The 16,313-nt window shown below is 42.3% G+C and overlaps 2 protein-coding genes and 1 non-coding gene across 9 annotated transcripts in view; 2 read left to right on the top strand and 1 right to left on the bottom strand.

Annotated features, from left to right (window-relative positions):
- ACSM3 (acyl-CoA synthetase medium chain family member 3) overlaps window positions 1–5,083 on the top strand; it is a 29,093-nt gene extending 24,010 nt beyond the window's left edge. For both annotated transcript variants that reach the window (XM_016185352.2, XM_007516591.3), the window contains 4 exons: window positions 1,630–1,757; window positions 1,866–1,965; window positions 4,468–4,587; window positions 4,946–5,083. In XM_016185352.2, coding sequence (XP_016040838.1) covers window positions 1,630–1,757; window positions 1,866–1,965; window positions 4,468–4,587; window positions 4,946–5,038 — 441 coding nt within the window. In that variant the 3' untranslated portion in view covers window positions 5,039–5,083. The remainder of the gene's footprint in view (window positions 1–1,629; window positions 1,758–1,865; window positions 1,966–4,467; window positions 4,588–4,945) is intronic.
- On the top strand, window positions 3,227–3,328 carry LOC132533234 (U6 spliceosomal RNA). Its single transcript, XR_009545136.1, has one exon. It is a non-coding gene; the product is annotated as a U6 spliceosomal RNA (small nuclear RNA).
- Window positions 5,084–6,612: 1,529 nt separating the features above from the next.
- Window positions 6,613–16,303, bottom strand: ERI2 (ERI1 exoribonuclease family member 2). 6 transcript variants are annotated; one of them, XM_060172868.1, is made up of 10 exons: window positions 16,027–16,303; window positions 13,998–14,065; window positions 13,825–13,908; window positions 12,747–12,874; window positions 11,265–11,421; window positions 10,924–11,064; window positions 9,234–9,334; window positions 8,875–8,956; window positions 8,223–8,311; window positions 6,613–8,021 (listed from the first exon to the last, which is right to left on the bottom strand). In XM_060172868.1, the coding sequence occupies exons 1-10, from the start codon at window positions 16,047–16,049 to the stop codon at window positions 6,687–6,689; spliced, it is 2,208 nt and encodes a 735-aa protein (XP_060028851.1). In that variant the 5' UTR covers window positions 16,050–16,303; the 3' UTR covers window positions 6,613–6,686. The 6 variants fall into 6 exon arrangements, with proteins under 6 accessions (XP_060028851.1, XP_060028854.1, XP_060028853.1 ...); XM_060172871.1 differs by lacking the exon at window positions 16,027–16,303 and adding an exon at window positions 15,722–16,016; XM_060172870.1 differs by lacking the exon at window positions 16,027–16,303 and adding an exon at window positions 15,762–16,016 and having other exon boundaries at window positions 13,998–14,061.
- Window positions 16,304–16,313: the final 10 nt, after the last annotated feature.

Genomic DNA, 16,313 nt, shown 5'->3' with positions numbered 1-16,313 from the left:
AGAAAGGGAGAGAGAAAAGAGAGACATCTGCAGCCTTCTCCACTGCTTATAGAGCTTCTCCCCTGCAGGTGGGACCTGGGACTTGAACCCAGGTCATCAAGCATGGTAGCTGGTGTGTTTTGCTAGTTACACCACCATCCAGTACTAATACTTTACTTTTCTTCTCGCAAAGTTATAGGACCAATGGGGCCTGGGCAGTAGCGCAATAAGTTAAGCGCACATGGCGCAAGGACTGGCATAAGGATCCCAGTTCAAGCCCCTGGCTCCCCACCTGTGGGGGGGGGGGGTGGGAAGTCACTTCACATGTGGTGAAGCAGATCTGCAGGTGTCTATCTTTCTCTCCCCTTTGTCTTCCCCTCCTTTCTTGATTTCTCTCTGTCCTATCCAACAACAACAACAACAGCTATAACAACAATAACAATAACAACCACAACAATGGCAACAAAATAGGGAAAATGGCCTCCAGGTACAGTGGATTCATAGTGCAGGCACCGAGCCCCAGTGATAACCTTGGAGGGAAACAAATAAAGTAATAGGACCAATTTTGATTTTGTGTAAAACAAAACAAAGCTAAATGCAAAACGGGAAAGCCCTGTTATTTGAATTCTTAGGTAAAGGCCTGGAAAGTGGCACAGTAGATGAATTCTTAGGCTTTGAGTATTCATTTCTTTTTCTCTTTTCTTTTCTTTTTTTAATTACTAGAGCTCGGTGCCTGCACTACAAATCCACTGCTCCCAGTGGCCACCCTCACCCACCCCTTTTTTCCCTTTCTATTATACTTGATAGGACTGAGAGAAGTTAAGAGGGGAGGGAAGTTAAGGAGAGAGACACCTGTAGACCTCCTTCACCGCTTGTGAAGCGCCCTCTGCAGGTCAGCCCAGTCCTAGCGCATGGTGATTGGTGGACTTAACTCTGCGCACCACCGCCAGGCCCCCCCCACATTTTTCTTTTTTCTACCAGTGTTAGGTATTAACCACTTAGCAAAAGGCTCATTTAGTCCGCTCCTCTGAGCTCTGAACTCCTGTAATATTTATTCTGTGATCCAACTCAGAACTTCTCAGGATGGAGGATGGAAGTGTGCCTAGTCTTTGTCAATGCAGCTTATTATATTCTCTCTCTCTTTCTTTCTTTCTCTCTTCCTGTTTCTTTCTTCCTTCCTTCCTTTCTTTCTTTCCTTCTTTCCGTTTGTTGGTTCTTCCTTCCTTCTTTTTTTTTTTTTTTCCCCTCCAGGATTATTGCTGGGGCTCTGCGCCTGCAGCACAAATATTGTTGCCATTGTTGTTGTTGGATAGGACTGAGAGAAATGGGGGGGGCACAGAGGAGGAGAGAAAAAGACACCTGCTTCACCGCATGTAAAGCGGCCCCCCCCGCAGGTGGGGAGCGGAGAGCTTGAACTGGGTTCCTTGCGCTTTGCATCATGTGCGCTTAACCCGCTGCTCTACCGCCCAGTTTACTTGTCTTAAGGGTCAAGTGAGTTTTGAAAATACATTCTTCTTCCATGCACCGGTTTCCTTTGATTCTAAGACTTCTCAAAGGAGCCAGAGGTTTCTTTTCCCTTAAACATCTTAAAAGTCCAAACTAAACAGAAGTCATATTCTCAATACTAACACAGTGCTCTTTGATTTACAGGATAATCCTACAAAAACAGCTTCAACGGTACGAGGCAACTTCTATATCACTGGAGACAGGGCCTATATGGATGAAGATGGGTATTTCTGGTTTGTTGCAAGATCAGATGATATCATATTATCCTCTGGGTAATTTGCTTTCTCATCTGTACATGTCTATGTTACCTGATTACCAGTGTTCTAAAGTGAATCTGCCGCTCACTTTTGTCCTTTTCTCTCCCGTGTTTTCTTTCCCAGCTACCGAATCGGGCCATTTGAGGTCGAGAGTACTCTGATAGAGCACCCGGCAGTCTCAGAGTCAGCGGTTGTGAGCAGCCCAGACCCCATCAGAGGAGAGGTAACAAAATGGAATCATGGGGGCTGGGCGGTGTCGCAGCGGGTTAAGCGCACATGGCGCAAAGCGCAAGGACCCACACAAGGATCCCGGTTTGAGCCCCCGGCTCACCACCTGCAGCGGGGTCGCTTCACAAGCGGTGAAGCGGCTCTGCATGTCTCTGTCTTTCTCAGTTCCTCTCTGTCTTCCCCTCCTCTCTCGATTTCTCTCTGTCCTATGCAACAACAACAACAATAATAATAAGGACAACAAAATGGGGGGGGGGAAATGGCCTCCAGGAGCAGTGGATTCGTAATGCAGGTACTGAGCCCCAAGCGACAACCCTGGCGGCAAAAAAAAAAAAAAAGAAAAGAAAAGAAAAAAAGATTCATTAGTCTTAAAGCTTGTTGGCAGTGTGTCACAGACAGTTAAGCAGCAATTCTTTAAAAGAGAATTACCTCCAGATGACTCATTATTATTATTTTATATGTTATTATTGGATTTATTTATTACCAGAGCACTGCTCGGCTCCAGTTTTTTTTTTTTTATTTAAAAAAGGAGACATTAAGAAAACCACAGGAGAAGAGGGGTACAACTCCACACAATTCCCACCACCAGATCTCTGTATCCCATCCCCTCCCCTGATAGCCTTCCTATTCTTTATCCCTCTGGGAGTATGGACCCAAGGTCATTGTGGGATGCAGAAGGTGGAAGGTCTGGCTTCTGTAATTGTTTCCCCACTGAACATGAACCTTGACTGGTCGGTCCTTACTCCCATCGGCTCCAGTTTATGGTGATGCTGGTGAAGGAACCTGGGCCTTGACATCCTCAGGCATAAAAATCTTTTTTGCATAACCATATGCTGTCTCCCCTGCCCTGAGTCATTATTAAATATGCAAATCTGATAAAATACGCTAGTCAGAAAGAACTACTCTAAAATCTGTCCAAAATTCAGTTCCTTTCCATGGAGGTGTGGAGCAAAGGTGCTATGGAAACCAACAGCAGAGGCTCACACCAGGTGAGAGAGCCAGAGGGCAGCAGGAGGGCCCTGTTCTTCCCCTGGTCTGGAAACCAACGTGGCTTCTGGGGTAGCTGATGTCAGGCTAGCAATGCATTCGAGGGGTAGGAGCATTTGGCTTATACTCAATTATCTAGAGGAGTCTTGCCCTAACTCATGTGACTTTCAGATACATTTCATGCACTTTCAGCTGGTTTCTACGCTTTTGTTGTTGTTGTTTTGTTTGTTGGAATTTCTCATGGTTCCTTTGCTTTATAGTTTGTTTCAGTGCTCACTTTGGTAGCACATGTTCTAAAATTGGAATGATACAGAGGTTAGTGTGATCTCTGTACAAGGATGACATAGATTCATGAAGCGTTCCACATTTTTAAAATGTCATTTTCAGCTAAATGATTTGCTCACTGAGGTATCATTTTGGCTTTTTTTTTTTTCCTCCAGGGCTATTGCTGGGCTTGGTGCCTGCACCATGAATCCACCGCTCCTGGAGGCCATTTCTTCCCCATTTTTGTTGCCCTTGTTGATGTAGCCTCCTTGTGGTTATTATTATTGCCATTGTTGATGTTGTTCATTGTTGGATAGGACAGAGAGAAATGGAGAGAGGAGGGGAAGGACAGAGAGGGGGAGAGAAAGATAGACACCTGCAGACCTGCTTCACCGCCTGTGAAGTGACTCCCCTGCAGGTGGGGAGCTGGGGGCTGGAACCAGGATCCTTACGCCGGTCCCTGCGCTTTGTGCCACATGCGCTTAACTCACTGCGCCACTGCCTGACCCCCCATTTTGGCTTTTTTAAAAAAAGAGGCAAGAAGTCCAGATCAGAGACAATCAGAAACAGGTCAGAAAATAAAGAGTTCCAAGCTGTAGTTACATGAGAATGTTCAACTGTAGATTACAAATGTGGGAAGCAGTGTGAAAATACACTCTGTCTATGCCTTAAAACAAGGACTGAGACACCGAAAGTCTTGAGCAAGGCAAAAATTTTACGTGTGTGTGCGTGTGTGCGCGCGCGCGCGCACGCACATGGGTATAAGCCAGCCAGCACACCAAGGGCAAACTTAAGGGTCTTTTAATACATTTCTAGCACACGGGAACAACCTGTCCTTTTCCCATTTGGTGAGAGGGAATCGACTCATAATCTAACCATGTTCAGGAAAAGGGGATGTGAGGAGGGAGCCAGGGAGTCCAACCTTATAATGTGACTATGATGGGAAAGGGTGTAGAAGTGCAAGGGTCAGAGGTCTGTAGTCAGACTGGATCGATAAACATCAGTGAAAGGCTACAACCAACTGGGCCGTTTCTCACACAAGCAAGGCGTATAATCTCACCAAGACCCAGAAAGAGGTTTGTGGGGGGCCACAAACTGGCTTAAGACAGTGCAGAGTGGGGATTATCTTTGAAACCACCCGGCCCACCCCAGGAGGCACTTGGGCATTTCCTTAGAGGAAGTAAGCAAGACACATCAAAACAAAAAAATATACAACTTATTCTTTTGATGTTTCAAATTATTTTAGGTAGTAAAGGCGTTTATTGTTCTGGACCCTAATTACAAATCACATGATCAAGAACAACTAAAAAAGGAGATTCAGGAGCATGTAAAAAAAACTACAGCACCTTACAAATATCCCAGAAAGGTAAGTACTCAATTATAAATATTGGTTTTGTCTTCTAGAAACTTTCAGTTTATTTCCATTTTTAATGAAAATTCTCCTCAAACACAACTCCATATAGTCCAAAGAGAACAAGTGACATAGATGTGAATCAGAATCCCTGAGACTAAAATAAATTCTCTAACTTAATGTGTTGGGTCCTTTTACCCCCCAGACTTATAGCAAATAGTAATATCAAAAGAAATCTCTAGAGCACACCTTACTAAGAACCCACTTAAGTAACTGGCTATGGAAGAAGGGCAAACGCTAGAAGAAGTGGGTGCCATAGTTCTTTCACCTAAAACAATCACAGAGTTGCTGTATTTTTCCTTGATACCAACAGATAGAATTCATTGAAGAGCTGCCCAAGACTATCAGCGGCAAGATCAGGAGAAAGGAACTGAGGAACAAAGAATGGGAAACGACTGATGCTTAGATTCATTTTATTCATTATCTTGGTATCTGTAAGACAAATTCTAGAAGGTACAAGATTATAGAGAGGTGATAAAAATGTAGTCATCTGTGGTCCAGGAGGTGGCAAAGTGATAAAGCTCTGAACTTTCAGGCATGAGGTCCTGAGTTCAATCCCCGGCAACACATGTGATGCCCGGTCCTTTCTTTCTTCTCCTATCTTCCTCATAAATAAATATTTTATTAAAAATGTGATCGAGTGCTTATAATCTGTTGGTTTAAAATATCTTATGGTTATGACACCAAAGGCTGAATTTTGAAATGAAATTTTGAAAATAAATTTCTTCTAGTGTCTGTGTTCCTAGAATTGGGTCACAGAATTGGGTCAGTGAACTGGGAGATGGCACAGCAGCTGAGTACAGGACTTACCCTGAGCTCCAAGCCCGGCACTGCACATGCCAGAATGGTGCTCTGAGTTCTTAATAACTCTTTTGTTTTTCTTCTTGTGGTCATTACAGGGGTTTCAGTACTCTGGGCTATTTCAGATACAAAGAGTGGGGGCCAGGGTTTGAAGCTGGGCCTCATGCATGGCAAAGGAGGTGAATGAATACCCAAGTGAGCTTTTTAAAAATTAATTTCAATGTTTATGTATTTTTATTGGAAGGATGATACTAAGAGAGAGAGGAGAGCACTGCACAGCTCAGGCTTATGGTGGTGCTGGGGATTGAACCTGGTACCTCAGAGATTCAGGCATAAAAGTCTTTTGCAGAACCATTATGCTGTCTCCCCAGGCTGGTATTATTATTTTAAGATTTATTTATTAGGGATAGTAGGAAATAGACTATCAATTGCTGAGGATTTTTTCACGTAAAGCATATATGCAGTTTCTAAACCAGCTGTCTGATCCACTAGTTTTTCAATCTTTTCTGGATAGTTTAAAATCAGTTTTAAAGCTAACTATAAAACAGTATCATACACTATTGTTACTTATTATATTTAACCAAACAGTAGTCTGTGAAATATTTCATGTGTGAGTCCTCAAAGTTGTATGGTAAAAACCAGTAAGTACAAATAACTGAAATATATATACAACACTGAAGCATTATCATAAGTCATGATTGGGAATCTAAAGAAAAACCAGAATTCATATATAAAAAGGAGACACGTGAAGATATTTTGGTAAATTAAAGTAGAAGCCTATGAAACTTGTTTTTTCTCCATTTCCATTTTGTGTGTGTATGTATTTATTTTGACCAGAGTACTGCTCAGCTCTGGCTACTGGTGATGCCAGGGTTGAACCAGGAACCTCTTTTCAAAAAAAATTATTTTATTTGATAGAACTGAAAGAAATTGGGGGGGGAGATAGGGAGAGAGGAAGGAAAGAGCGAGAGAGAGAGAGAGAGAGTCCTACAGCCCTGCTTCACCACTCGTGTAGCTTTCCCCCTGCAGGTGGGGGCCGAGGGCTTGAACCTGGGTCCTGATTCATAATACATGCACTTAACCAGGTGGACCACGCTCCGGCTCCCATACACATTGTCTTCCCAGCTCTCCCCATTGGTAGCACCAGTGTAGTTAATACAGCTCAGTTAACAGATGTACTTGTGGCCGTAAACATTTCTCTTTACCACATGACAATTCACATGAAAGTGAAAACACAGCTTAAGGAAAGTTCATCAAGTCCTCATTGAAGGCCTCAGTCTCAATGACTTTTCAGTGGGCAAACTCACTCCTCTGACATGAAAAGGGCTTGTTTCTGGAGAACTGAGAGTGGATACCTTGGGGGAATGAGACAGAACTGTGCTGTTGGCTTTTTCTTTTTGAAGTGTATGTTCCCATTTGAAATAACCACAACATTTTCTGTTTTCTTGGTATTTTCCACTTGGGCAACAGTAGAAGACTTTCCCATGGTTGGGTCCATTATTAGAAACAACAAGTCTCTTGGATCTTCGACCACATTTACATAGAGGAGGAGTCATTTTCCCAGTCTTCCAGGGATCTCGTATGTTATTTGTCGAAGTTAAGATAGATGGGAGAATCTTCGGGGAAGAATGTCTCACCAGGGAGCCATCAGATGATAAGGGCTTTTCTTCATGAATACTGAAGGTCTGTTTTTTGGGCAGTGGGAGAGTTGGGGGACTGGCTAGATTCCTTTTAGTACCACCTAGAAGAGGATGCTTCCCCAGCACTTCAGCATGAGACATACCAGCGTAAACACTGAAGGCATTTGATTTGTATCCAGGTAATTTAAAGTCAGAATCCGAGACTTGGACTTTGGTTTCTTTGACGTTATAAATAGTAGTATGAGGACTCTTAAATACAATAGACGTAGAGGCTTCCACTCTTTGAGGCGTTTCTTCAGTGCTTCCAAAGTTTTCATGACTTAACATTTCAGATTCTTTTGAAACTATTACCCTTCCTCCAAAATTAAGTGAAGTCTCTCCAGAACGAAGTGAATTCAACGAGTCACTATGGGGAGGTCGACAGTCTGTATTTTGCTCAGGCTGAGATACTGGCAGGAAAGCCATATCCTCCCAATCAGCCAACATGGGTAAGCAGTCAACAGCAGAACTCACCTCTCCATCAGAAACATGATTAACAGATGAAACGGTAGTTGAAACAAGCAGCAGTTCTGAGCCACCTGGTGAAGACTTACGTTTGGTATTATGTGCGAGAGGTTCATTTTTCACTGGCTTCTGAAAACAGAGAGGTGGATTCAAGCTGGGAGACTCCAGCTGTCCCAGAGTAGTAGAGGGCTTAGTATTATACAGAGAGACGCAGCTCCTGACATTGTGAGGACCTGCTTTGATGCTGCTGCTTGCTTGCAGCTGGTCTTGCTGTCCTATACAATTCACACTCACTGACTCCATTGGAACTTTTTCATGAGAACTCAGTGGATTTTTAGAATCCGGATCACTGATGCTTGGACTCTGAATGCCGGCTGATGTTTCTTCAACTCGATTTCTACTCACATTTCCGGCCAAAATGGTAGAATTCTTCTTAGTGGGAACCTATGATTCCACAGACAAATCCAACATCTTTAGAAACTGTGCATTCATAATTTCTTCAGCACACATATCATATAACAAAAGAGAAAAAGAAAAATATAATTGTTTATAGATGGTTGTATATATGAAATAAGCATTTCAATGAACTTGTGATTACATCTGGAGTTTGAAATGAGAGGATAAGAGAGATAAGACACCACAAACCTTGTTCAAGGACCTTGTGATTTTCATTAAGCAACCATCTCTGATCATTTTCCAAGCAAGAAGGGCAGTATTCCGAGAATCATCCAACCCTGAGGAGACAGGTATCAAACACTGGATTGAGTGGTACCCAGGGTAAAGAAAGACAGCAAAGGCAAAGAAACAGACAGAGTTAGAACACCATTAATGTCTATGATTATCTACTCGCTTTTATCGTCAGAAACTATTCTTGTCCAAAGCTGTAGTGACATTAACAATGACATAAAATGTCATCCACGGTCTCCCATATTCACAGAGGTGGAGGTGAAAACCTGTTACAGTTTGCAAAAAAAAAAAAAATGTGACCAGCATTCTACAATTTGTAAATAACAATGGTTTTAGTTTTCATTAACACAGTTTTATTTAGGTGTCTGCTTAATCTCCATTTGACTTGGTTAATCCTCATTATTTTTAGTAATGAGAAAGCCATTAGATCATAGTCTTAGAATAGTTTATAAAAGTGATCATTTCAACGTCTTAGCAGCAATTTGAATTGCTAGACTGGGAGCTTCTTGTAGAGTGAAGGATATTTTTACTTGTGGCATTACAAAAATGAGACTCATATAAGACATTCTAAAAATTACACATAATAAAATTATATGCAGTTTATACAAACCAGAATGTTCTCGTCCTAAGAATTCTATTCCTACTTCCTGTAGTGCACCACTTAATCCTTTTGGCTTTCTTCTATAGAAATTCTAATCAAATAAAAGAAGACAGTATCTCAGAAACTGGTTATTATTTGAAAGACTATGAACGAACCACTTATTTTTCATATCATTTACTCTATTAGATTTCAAATGTGTATACTAAAATGCATTTATGTAAATACTGGTTCAAAACAAACTATTTTATTTGTAAAATCCCAGACTCCTGTGTGAGATAAAACTTAATCTTTCTCTCTTTCTTTTTCCTACTGTTAATAATCAGTTTTCAGTAGAAGGAAGTGAATGTACCCCCATCTTTGACTCTTACCTTGTAAGTTACTCTGAGATCAATCCAAGAATTAAGGAACACAGGTTTTAATAGCTGTTTTCTTTTACACTCATACTCCAGGCAAACACCCAAGTCCCAGTCTGCATTAAGTATATTACCATAGAATAAAGTTAGTTTACTTATATTCACATCCATACTACAGTTATTCATATTTATGCTGTCATGAGTTATAAATAAAATGCTGAAAGATGATATAAACAGATAGTAAGATTTAATTGCTTTGCTACTATCTAACAATTATTTACTTTAAATAATTCACTACTAAGAAATCAGGTCGCTGCACAAGCCAGGTTTGAGCCCTGCGCCCACCACATTGAAGGAAGTTTCATTGCTGTGGTGTCTCTCTCTATTTAAAAAAAAAAAAAAAAAAGGAAAAAAATCAGCTTGGTAACAAAGCTTCACAACTGGGAGTAGAGTAGTAGCGCAGCGGGTTAAGCGCAGGTGGCGCAAAGCACAAGGACCGGAATAAAGATCCCGGTTCAAGCCCCCGACTCCCCACCTGCAGGGGAGCTGCTTCACAGGCGGTGAAGCAGGTCTGCAGGTGTCTGTCTTTCTCTCCCCTCTCTCTCTTTCCCTCCTCTCTCCATTTCTCTCTGCCTTATCCAACAACAATGACATCAATAATAACTACAACACTAAAACAAGGGCAACAAAGGGGAATAAATAATAAATAGTAAAAAAAAAACAAAACAACAAAGTGTCACAATTATTTCTGAGAGCACCCAATAAAACGCACTGAATATTTCAGGAAGAAGCGTGCAGAGCCAAATTACAAGGCCTCCATAAAAAGTATCATCTAGACAAAAAGCTAATGTAATAGGGAAACCCAGCATTTTATAGCAATCTAAAACCAAACACAACTATTTGTGCTATGCTACTGATGGCACAGCCATGCTATCAATGACTAGTAATAGCAAATCTATATGAGCAGTATACAAATGGTCTATCTACTTTAAAAGGTTTATATTTGAGAGTCAGGCAGTAGTGCAGTGGGTTAAGCGCATGTGGTGCGAAGCACAAGAACCAGTGTAAGGATCCCGGTTTGAGCCCCCAGATCCCCACCTACAGGAGAGTCGCTTCACAGGTGGTGAAGCAGGTCTTCAGGTGTCTCTTTCTCTACCCCTCTCTGTCTTCTCCTCCTCTCTCCATTTCTCTCCATCCTAACAACGCCGACATCAATAACAACAACAACTGCAACAACAATGAAAAACAACAAGAGCAAAAGGGAAAATAAATAAATAAATAAAATTTTTTTAAAAGGAAAAAAAATCCTTAAAAAAAAGGTTCATATTTTTCTTGATGTCTTCATCAGTAAGTATCAAAGTATAAAAGGAAGTGAGTTAAATGAAGATACTTTTTATTTATTTAAGTTTGTAGAAAATGGCATAATAATAGCTTTCAAAAATCATCGTTTTTTGCTAGGCTGGCTTTTTCTGATAGCTAGCTAGACAGGCAGGCAGGCAGGCAGGCAGGCAGGCAAAGAAATACCACCCGTAGCGCCAAAGATTTATCCATTGCAGTGGTACTCCTGCACTTTGTGCCAGGGGTTCAAATCTGGGTAGCACTCATGACATGCAGGTGCCTGATAAGCAAGCTATCTCATTGACCCAGAAAGAGGCTTAGCCTTAAAATATAAGGTGTCACCTGGGTTCGAGTCCCTACTCCCCACCTGCAGTGGTAAAGCAGGTCTGCAGGTGCTTTTCTCTGTCCCTCTCAATTTCTCTCTGTCCTACTGTATAAACTGGAGGGGGGGAGATGGCTGCCAGGAGCAGTGGATTCCTAGTGCTGACACCAAGTGCTGGTGAAAACCCTGGAGGCAAGAAAAAAAAAAAAAAGCGCGTGTCCCAGAATGGCCATTTCAAAAATACAAACTTTCTTTTTTTCTTGGTTAACACTTACTGGCCAATTGTATTTCTTTCATGGCCCAGGAGACTAATAAGTACAAACCTAGTTACTAAAGGATTACACAGTAATGACAGCCATTTATGATTGACATTTTTTTTTTTTTACCTGACCAAGTAACAAATGCACCTAATTTTGCTTGGGAAGTAGGAAGATCTGAAAATCCAGTAGCAAAAATTATTTTCTTCTGTTGCTGAATCTTATGAATCCATTTGCAGAATTGGGATAAGCAAATCTTCAGAGGAACTCCTTCATCAACTTGAACCTGGATAGAATCACAAACTCTGTATTCAACAACTGAGTTTCTGTTATTATTAAGCACACACTCAGTATAATTAGGCATTCTGTAGGATTAAAAAGAAAAATAGTTCCTAACAGGCAGACTTTAGTGAGGATGTCAAAAAACCTGGAAGAGAGATAATATGATTACAACTCTTCTTCAAGTTAAGAAAGATTAAGTGGGTCAGTGGACCACCCTAAGTAATATAATAATTAAATCAAGCTTTCATGCCTGAGGTACAAGTCGCAGGGTCAATCCCCAGCACCACCATAAGCCAGAACTGAGCAGTGCTCTGATAATAAAAACAGTAGTAACTGATATTATTATTAAATCAAAGACAGACAACAATTTGAAGTTAGTTAATTTACATACAACCAATGTCTTTTTTTTTTTTCCAGACAGAAAGAATCACACACACACACACACACACACACACACACACACACACACACACACACACACACACACACGAGGTGTAGCTAGAAGTAGAGGTGGGGGTTTGGGGTAGGAAAGTCATAGCTTCTAAGCTTTCTTCAGTGTGGTGACACTTGGGCTTGAACCTGAACTTGTGTTGTGCACATGACAAAGCAGTACATTATCCAAGTGAGCTAGCATTTGGATATTACTTTGCCCTGATATACATTTTTTATATTTATTTATTTTCCCTTTTGTTGCCTTTGTTGTTTTATTGTTGTAGTTATTATTGTTGTTGTTACTGATGTTGTCCTTGTTAGATAGGACAAAGAGAAATGGAGAGAGGAGGGGGAGACAGAGAGGAGGAGAGAAAGACAGACACCTGCAGACCTGCTTCACCGCCTGTGAAGCGACTCCCCTGCAGGTGGGGAGCCAGGGGCTCGAACCGGGATCCTTATGCCTGTCCTTGCGCTTTGTGCCACGTGCACTTAACCTACTGTGCTACTGCCTGACTCCATCGATATTCATTTTTAAGTTATTTTCTTCTCCTTTATTCCCTTCCTTTCTTCCTCCTTCCCTCCCTCCCTCTCTCTCCCTTTCTTTCCTTTTCTCATTCTTCTCCTTCTTCTTTTTTTTAATACCAGAGCACTGCTCAGCTCTGTTTTATATAGTGTTGGGGATTGAACCTGAGACTTTAGAGCTTCAGGCATAGGCGTCTCTACATAACCATTATGCTATCTCCCCTGGCCCATTATTATTTTTCCCGACTTCCAATTTCATTGGAATTCTGGTGGGAACATTATTTCTCTTAACACTGCATATGTCTAATTCCAAATGGTATATAGCTTTTATTCTCTTTTTGAATCTGATTTTTGGCTTTAATATCTACATCATACCTGCTTGATGCCTGTCAATTCCATGCAGAAATCAGAAAGAATTGGATGCTCCTGAGGCTGAACATATGCGTGGAACTCAGATTCAATTTCTCCAGTGGATGTGTTCAGTAACACTGCTGGAAATTCAACTAAATGAAAGAATCGTCAACTTTAATATACAACAGTGAAGTTAATGCTGTAATCACTTTAAGTAAACATTATCATCATATAGAATTATTAACAATCACTGTTTCAGTAAAAACATATTAAAACCATCAAAGCAATGTGATATAACGGTTACCATAAAGTATTATAGTCAGAGAATAAGTCGAATATAAGTCAAGTATTAACTTTATGAGTATACCTACTTCAGACTTTTGGTTGGAGAATATCAATAGTGTACCCCTTACTATGAAATTAAAAGAATGAAAAAGTTAGAGCTGGCAAGATAGGTCATCTAGGAGGGTATATGCTTTGCCATGAGAGCGACCCAGGTTCAAGCCCCTGGTATAGCACATGGAAACAGTATCACACTGGGAGAAGCTTTGGTGTTGTGGTGTTTCTCCGTCGAAAGAGAGAAAGAAAGCAGAAAGCTGGCCTGGAGCAGTGAAATACTGACAATGACACAGAACCGCCTTGGTCCTAGTGCCACCAAGAACAAATAAAAATCCTTAAAACAGGGAGTCGGGTGGTAGTAAGCGCACGTGGCACAAAGCGCAAGGACCAGCGTGAGGATCCCTGTTCGAGCCCCTGGCTTCCCACCTGCAGGGGAGTCACTTCACAGGCAGTGAAGCAGGTATAATGATATGTTTAGCTATTGGGTTTTTGTTCCTTTATGTTTTAAGTTAGCTGTCAATTCATAGACCATCCTGTTTTTTTTTTTTAGACTGTTGATTTGTTGTTGGTTTTCGGCATGATTTAACTGTGCCCACACTGGCTTTATTCTCTCTCTCACCCTGTCTCTTTCTCATTCAGCAAGAAGAGAGACAGGGAAAGTGAGATCACAGCACTGAAGACAGTGCTGCCTGGCCAGAATGTGGGCCTTACCTACCCATTGAGCCATCCCTGCCAGCTTAAGCCAATGGCAGCTCAGACTTACTTATTTCCTGGCTACGGAGCTGCTTCCCGTCATTCCAGCATGTTGACTCAAAATCAATGACAATCAAGTAGTCAACCAACTGCTCTGTAAAAGATCAAGAGGATCCTTGTTGAAGCCATTTGGTTTTAATTGCTTGTCTACAAAATGCAAAGACTCTAGAGCACACTACTTACTGGATTTGCTTCCTCCTGGACTTCCACCTGCTGGTGCAATGGACTTTCTCCTAATTAGTCCAAGCTGCCTAAAAATGTAAAATAAACTCAGTCACACATACCTCTTTGAACAGGATAGCAAACTCATGTTGCAGCCCTTATTATCAATATACTGTGACTGACAAGAAACTGAACTAGGTTCTGTAGCAAAAACAAATACACCCATAACCTTTCCTTTGATTTTGCTAGTTATTTTTCACCTTCATGATAAAAATTTACAAATTAATTCTTTCCACTTATTTTACATTAATACAGAAGTCCCCAACTGACTGCACAGGTAAAAAAAACTGTGAAATTTTTACTTTTGCCTTTCTCAAGGGCTTGCTATGAATACAGCCCAGTTTTAAGGAGAGAGAACATAAAGCAGCTCTAGTCTTCTAGAATTTAAAATATTCTGGGTAAAGAAACTACACAGGGCTGGGGAGATAGCATAATGGTTCTGCAAAAAGACTGCCTGAGGCTACAAAGTCCCAGGTTCAATCCCCAGCACCATCACAAGCCAGCACTGAGCAGTGTTCTGGTCTTTCTCTTATTAAAATACAATAAATACTTTTTTAAAAGTTTTTTTTTAATTATCTTTATCTGTTGTATAGAAACAGCCAGAAATCGTGAGGGAAGGGGTGATAGGGAGAGACAGAGAGACACCTGCAGCACTGCTTCAGGAATCGCAAAGCTTTCCCCCCTGGAGGTGGGGACTGGGGGCTCGAACCGGGTCCTTGTGCACTGTAACATGTGCGCTCAACCAGGTGCGCCCCCACCCGCCAAATTAAAAAAAAAAAAAAACTAGACATATATGGGAAACTATTGTAATATATAATAATCAATCTCCAAATGACAGTTTAAAGAATTCATTGATAAAAAGATGAGCACATTAAGGTTTTATGTGCTGGTGAGAAGAACTCTTTGAAGGGTGGGGGAGAGAGCATAATGGTTATGCAAACCAACTCTCACACCTGAGGCTCCCAGGTTCAGTCTCCCGCACCACCATAAACCAGAGCTGAGCAGTGCTCTGGCAAAAAACAAATAAAGAGGAGTCGGGCGGTAGCACAAGGGGTTAAGCGCACGTGACTCAAAGCCAAGGACCAGCGTGAGGATCCCGGTTGAGTCCCCGGCTCCCCACCTGCAGGGGAGTCGCTCCACAGGTGGTGAAGCAGGTCTGCAGGTGTCTGTCTTTCTCTCCCCCTCTGTCTTCCCCTCCTGTCTCCATTTCTCTCTGTCCTATCCAGCAATGACGACATCAACAACAACAACAGTAAAACAACAAGGGCAACAACAACAACAAAAGGAATAAATAGATAAATATTTAAAGAGAGTCGGGCGGTAGCGCAGCGGGTAAAGTGCAGGTGGCGCAAAGCGCAAGGACTGGCTTAAGGGTCCTGGTTCGAGCCCCCGGCTCCCCACCTGCAGGGGAGTCGCTTCATAGGCGGTGAAGCAGGTCTGCAGGTGTCTATTTTTCTCTCCTCCTCCCTCCATTTCTTTCTGTCCTATCCAACAACAACGATAATAACTACAATAAAACAAGAGCAACAAAAGGGATTAAACATTAAAAAACAAACCCCTCCAAAACAAAACACAACTCTTTGAAGACATTTTGTTTCTTTTCATTTAAGAAGTGTAATAAGAAGTGAAGGGAGTTGCTTAACTATCCATTTGCTACAGAAGAGAAAAGGAATTAAGTCATCTACCACAGAATAAAGATCAGGCAAAGGACCCCAGGACCCCAACTGATTGATATTCCCGGATCCACTGCGTCGCTTCTAGCGGTCAGCGTGTGCAGGAAGGAGGGAGAAGACACCGAGAATTCACTAGGAAGCTGTCATGGCCCCACCGATTCGGGGGGGCGGTTAGACACGGTCCAGGCCACCCGGCCCGAGCCCCCGACCTTCCGGCCCAGCTCAGGGGACGCAGATGGGCTCCACCCCGCCCCGCCCGGCCGCAGACACCAGCGGTCGACCAGGCAGCTGCCCCCGACCTGCACCGCTCAGCGTACCGCGCCAGCTTCTTGGTCGCCATTCCCGACAGGCCTTTCGCCAGCCCCGGCAAACTGCGGAAGTCGGAAACCGCACTTCCGGTGAGTGGATTCAAAAGCTCGCGCGCGGTCGAGAAGACGGCAGTCTCGGCTGTGCGCACAGTGGCGTGGAGCTCTACCTTCCTGCGATCGTCTTAACCCGTTTCTCTCCACAAACCCCCAATCCATCCCTTAGTGTTTTTGGGGTTCGGAGCGTGGGCACGTGGCTTGGGGCGGGACAGAGTGCATCTGGGTCTTGCAGATTCCTC

Source organism: Erinaceus europaeus, chromosome 15 (genome assembly GCF_950295315.1).
Source record: "Erinaceus europaeus chromosome 15, mEriEur2.1, whole genome shotgun sequence".
Taxonomy (NCBI): Eukaryota; Metazoa; Chordata; class Mammalia; order Eulipotyphla; family Erinaceidae; genus Erinaceus; species Erinaceus europaeus.
This window is presented reverse-complemented; position numbering and strand designations above follow the sequence as displayed.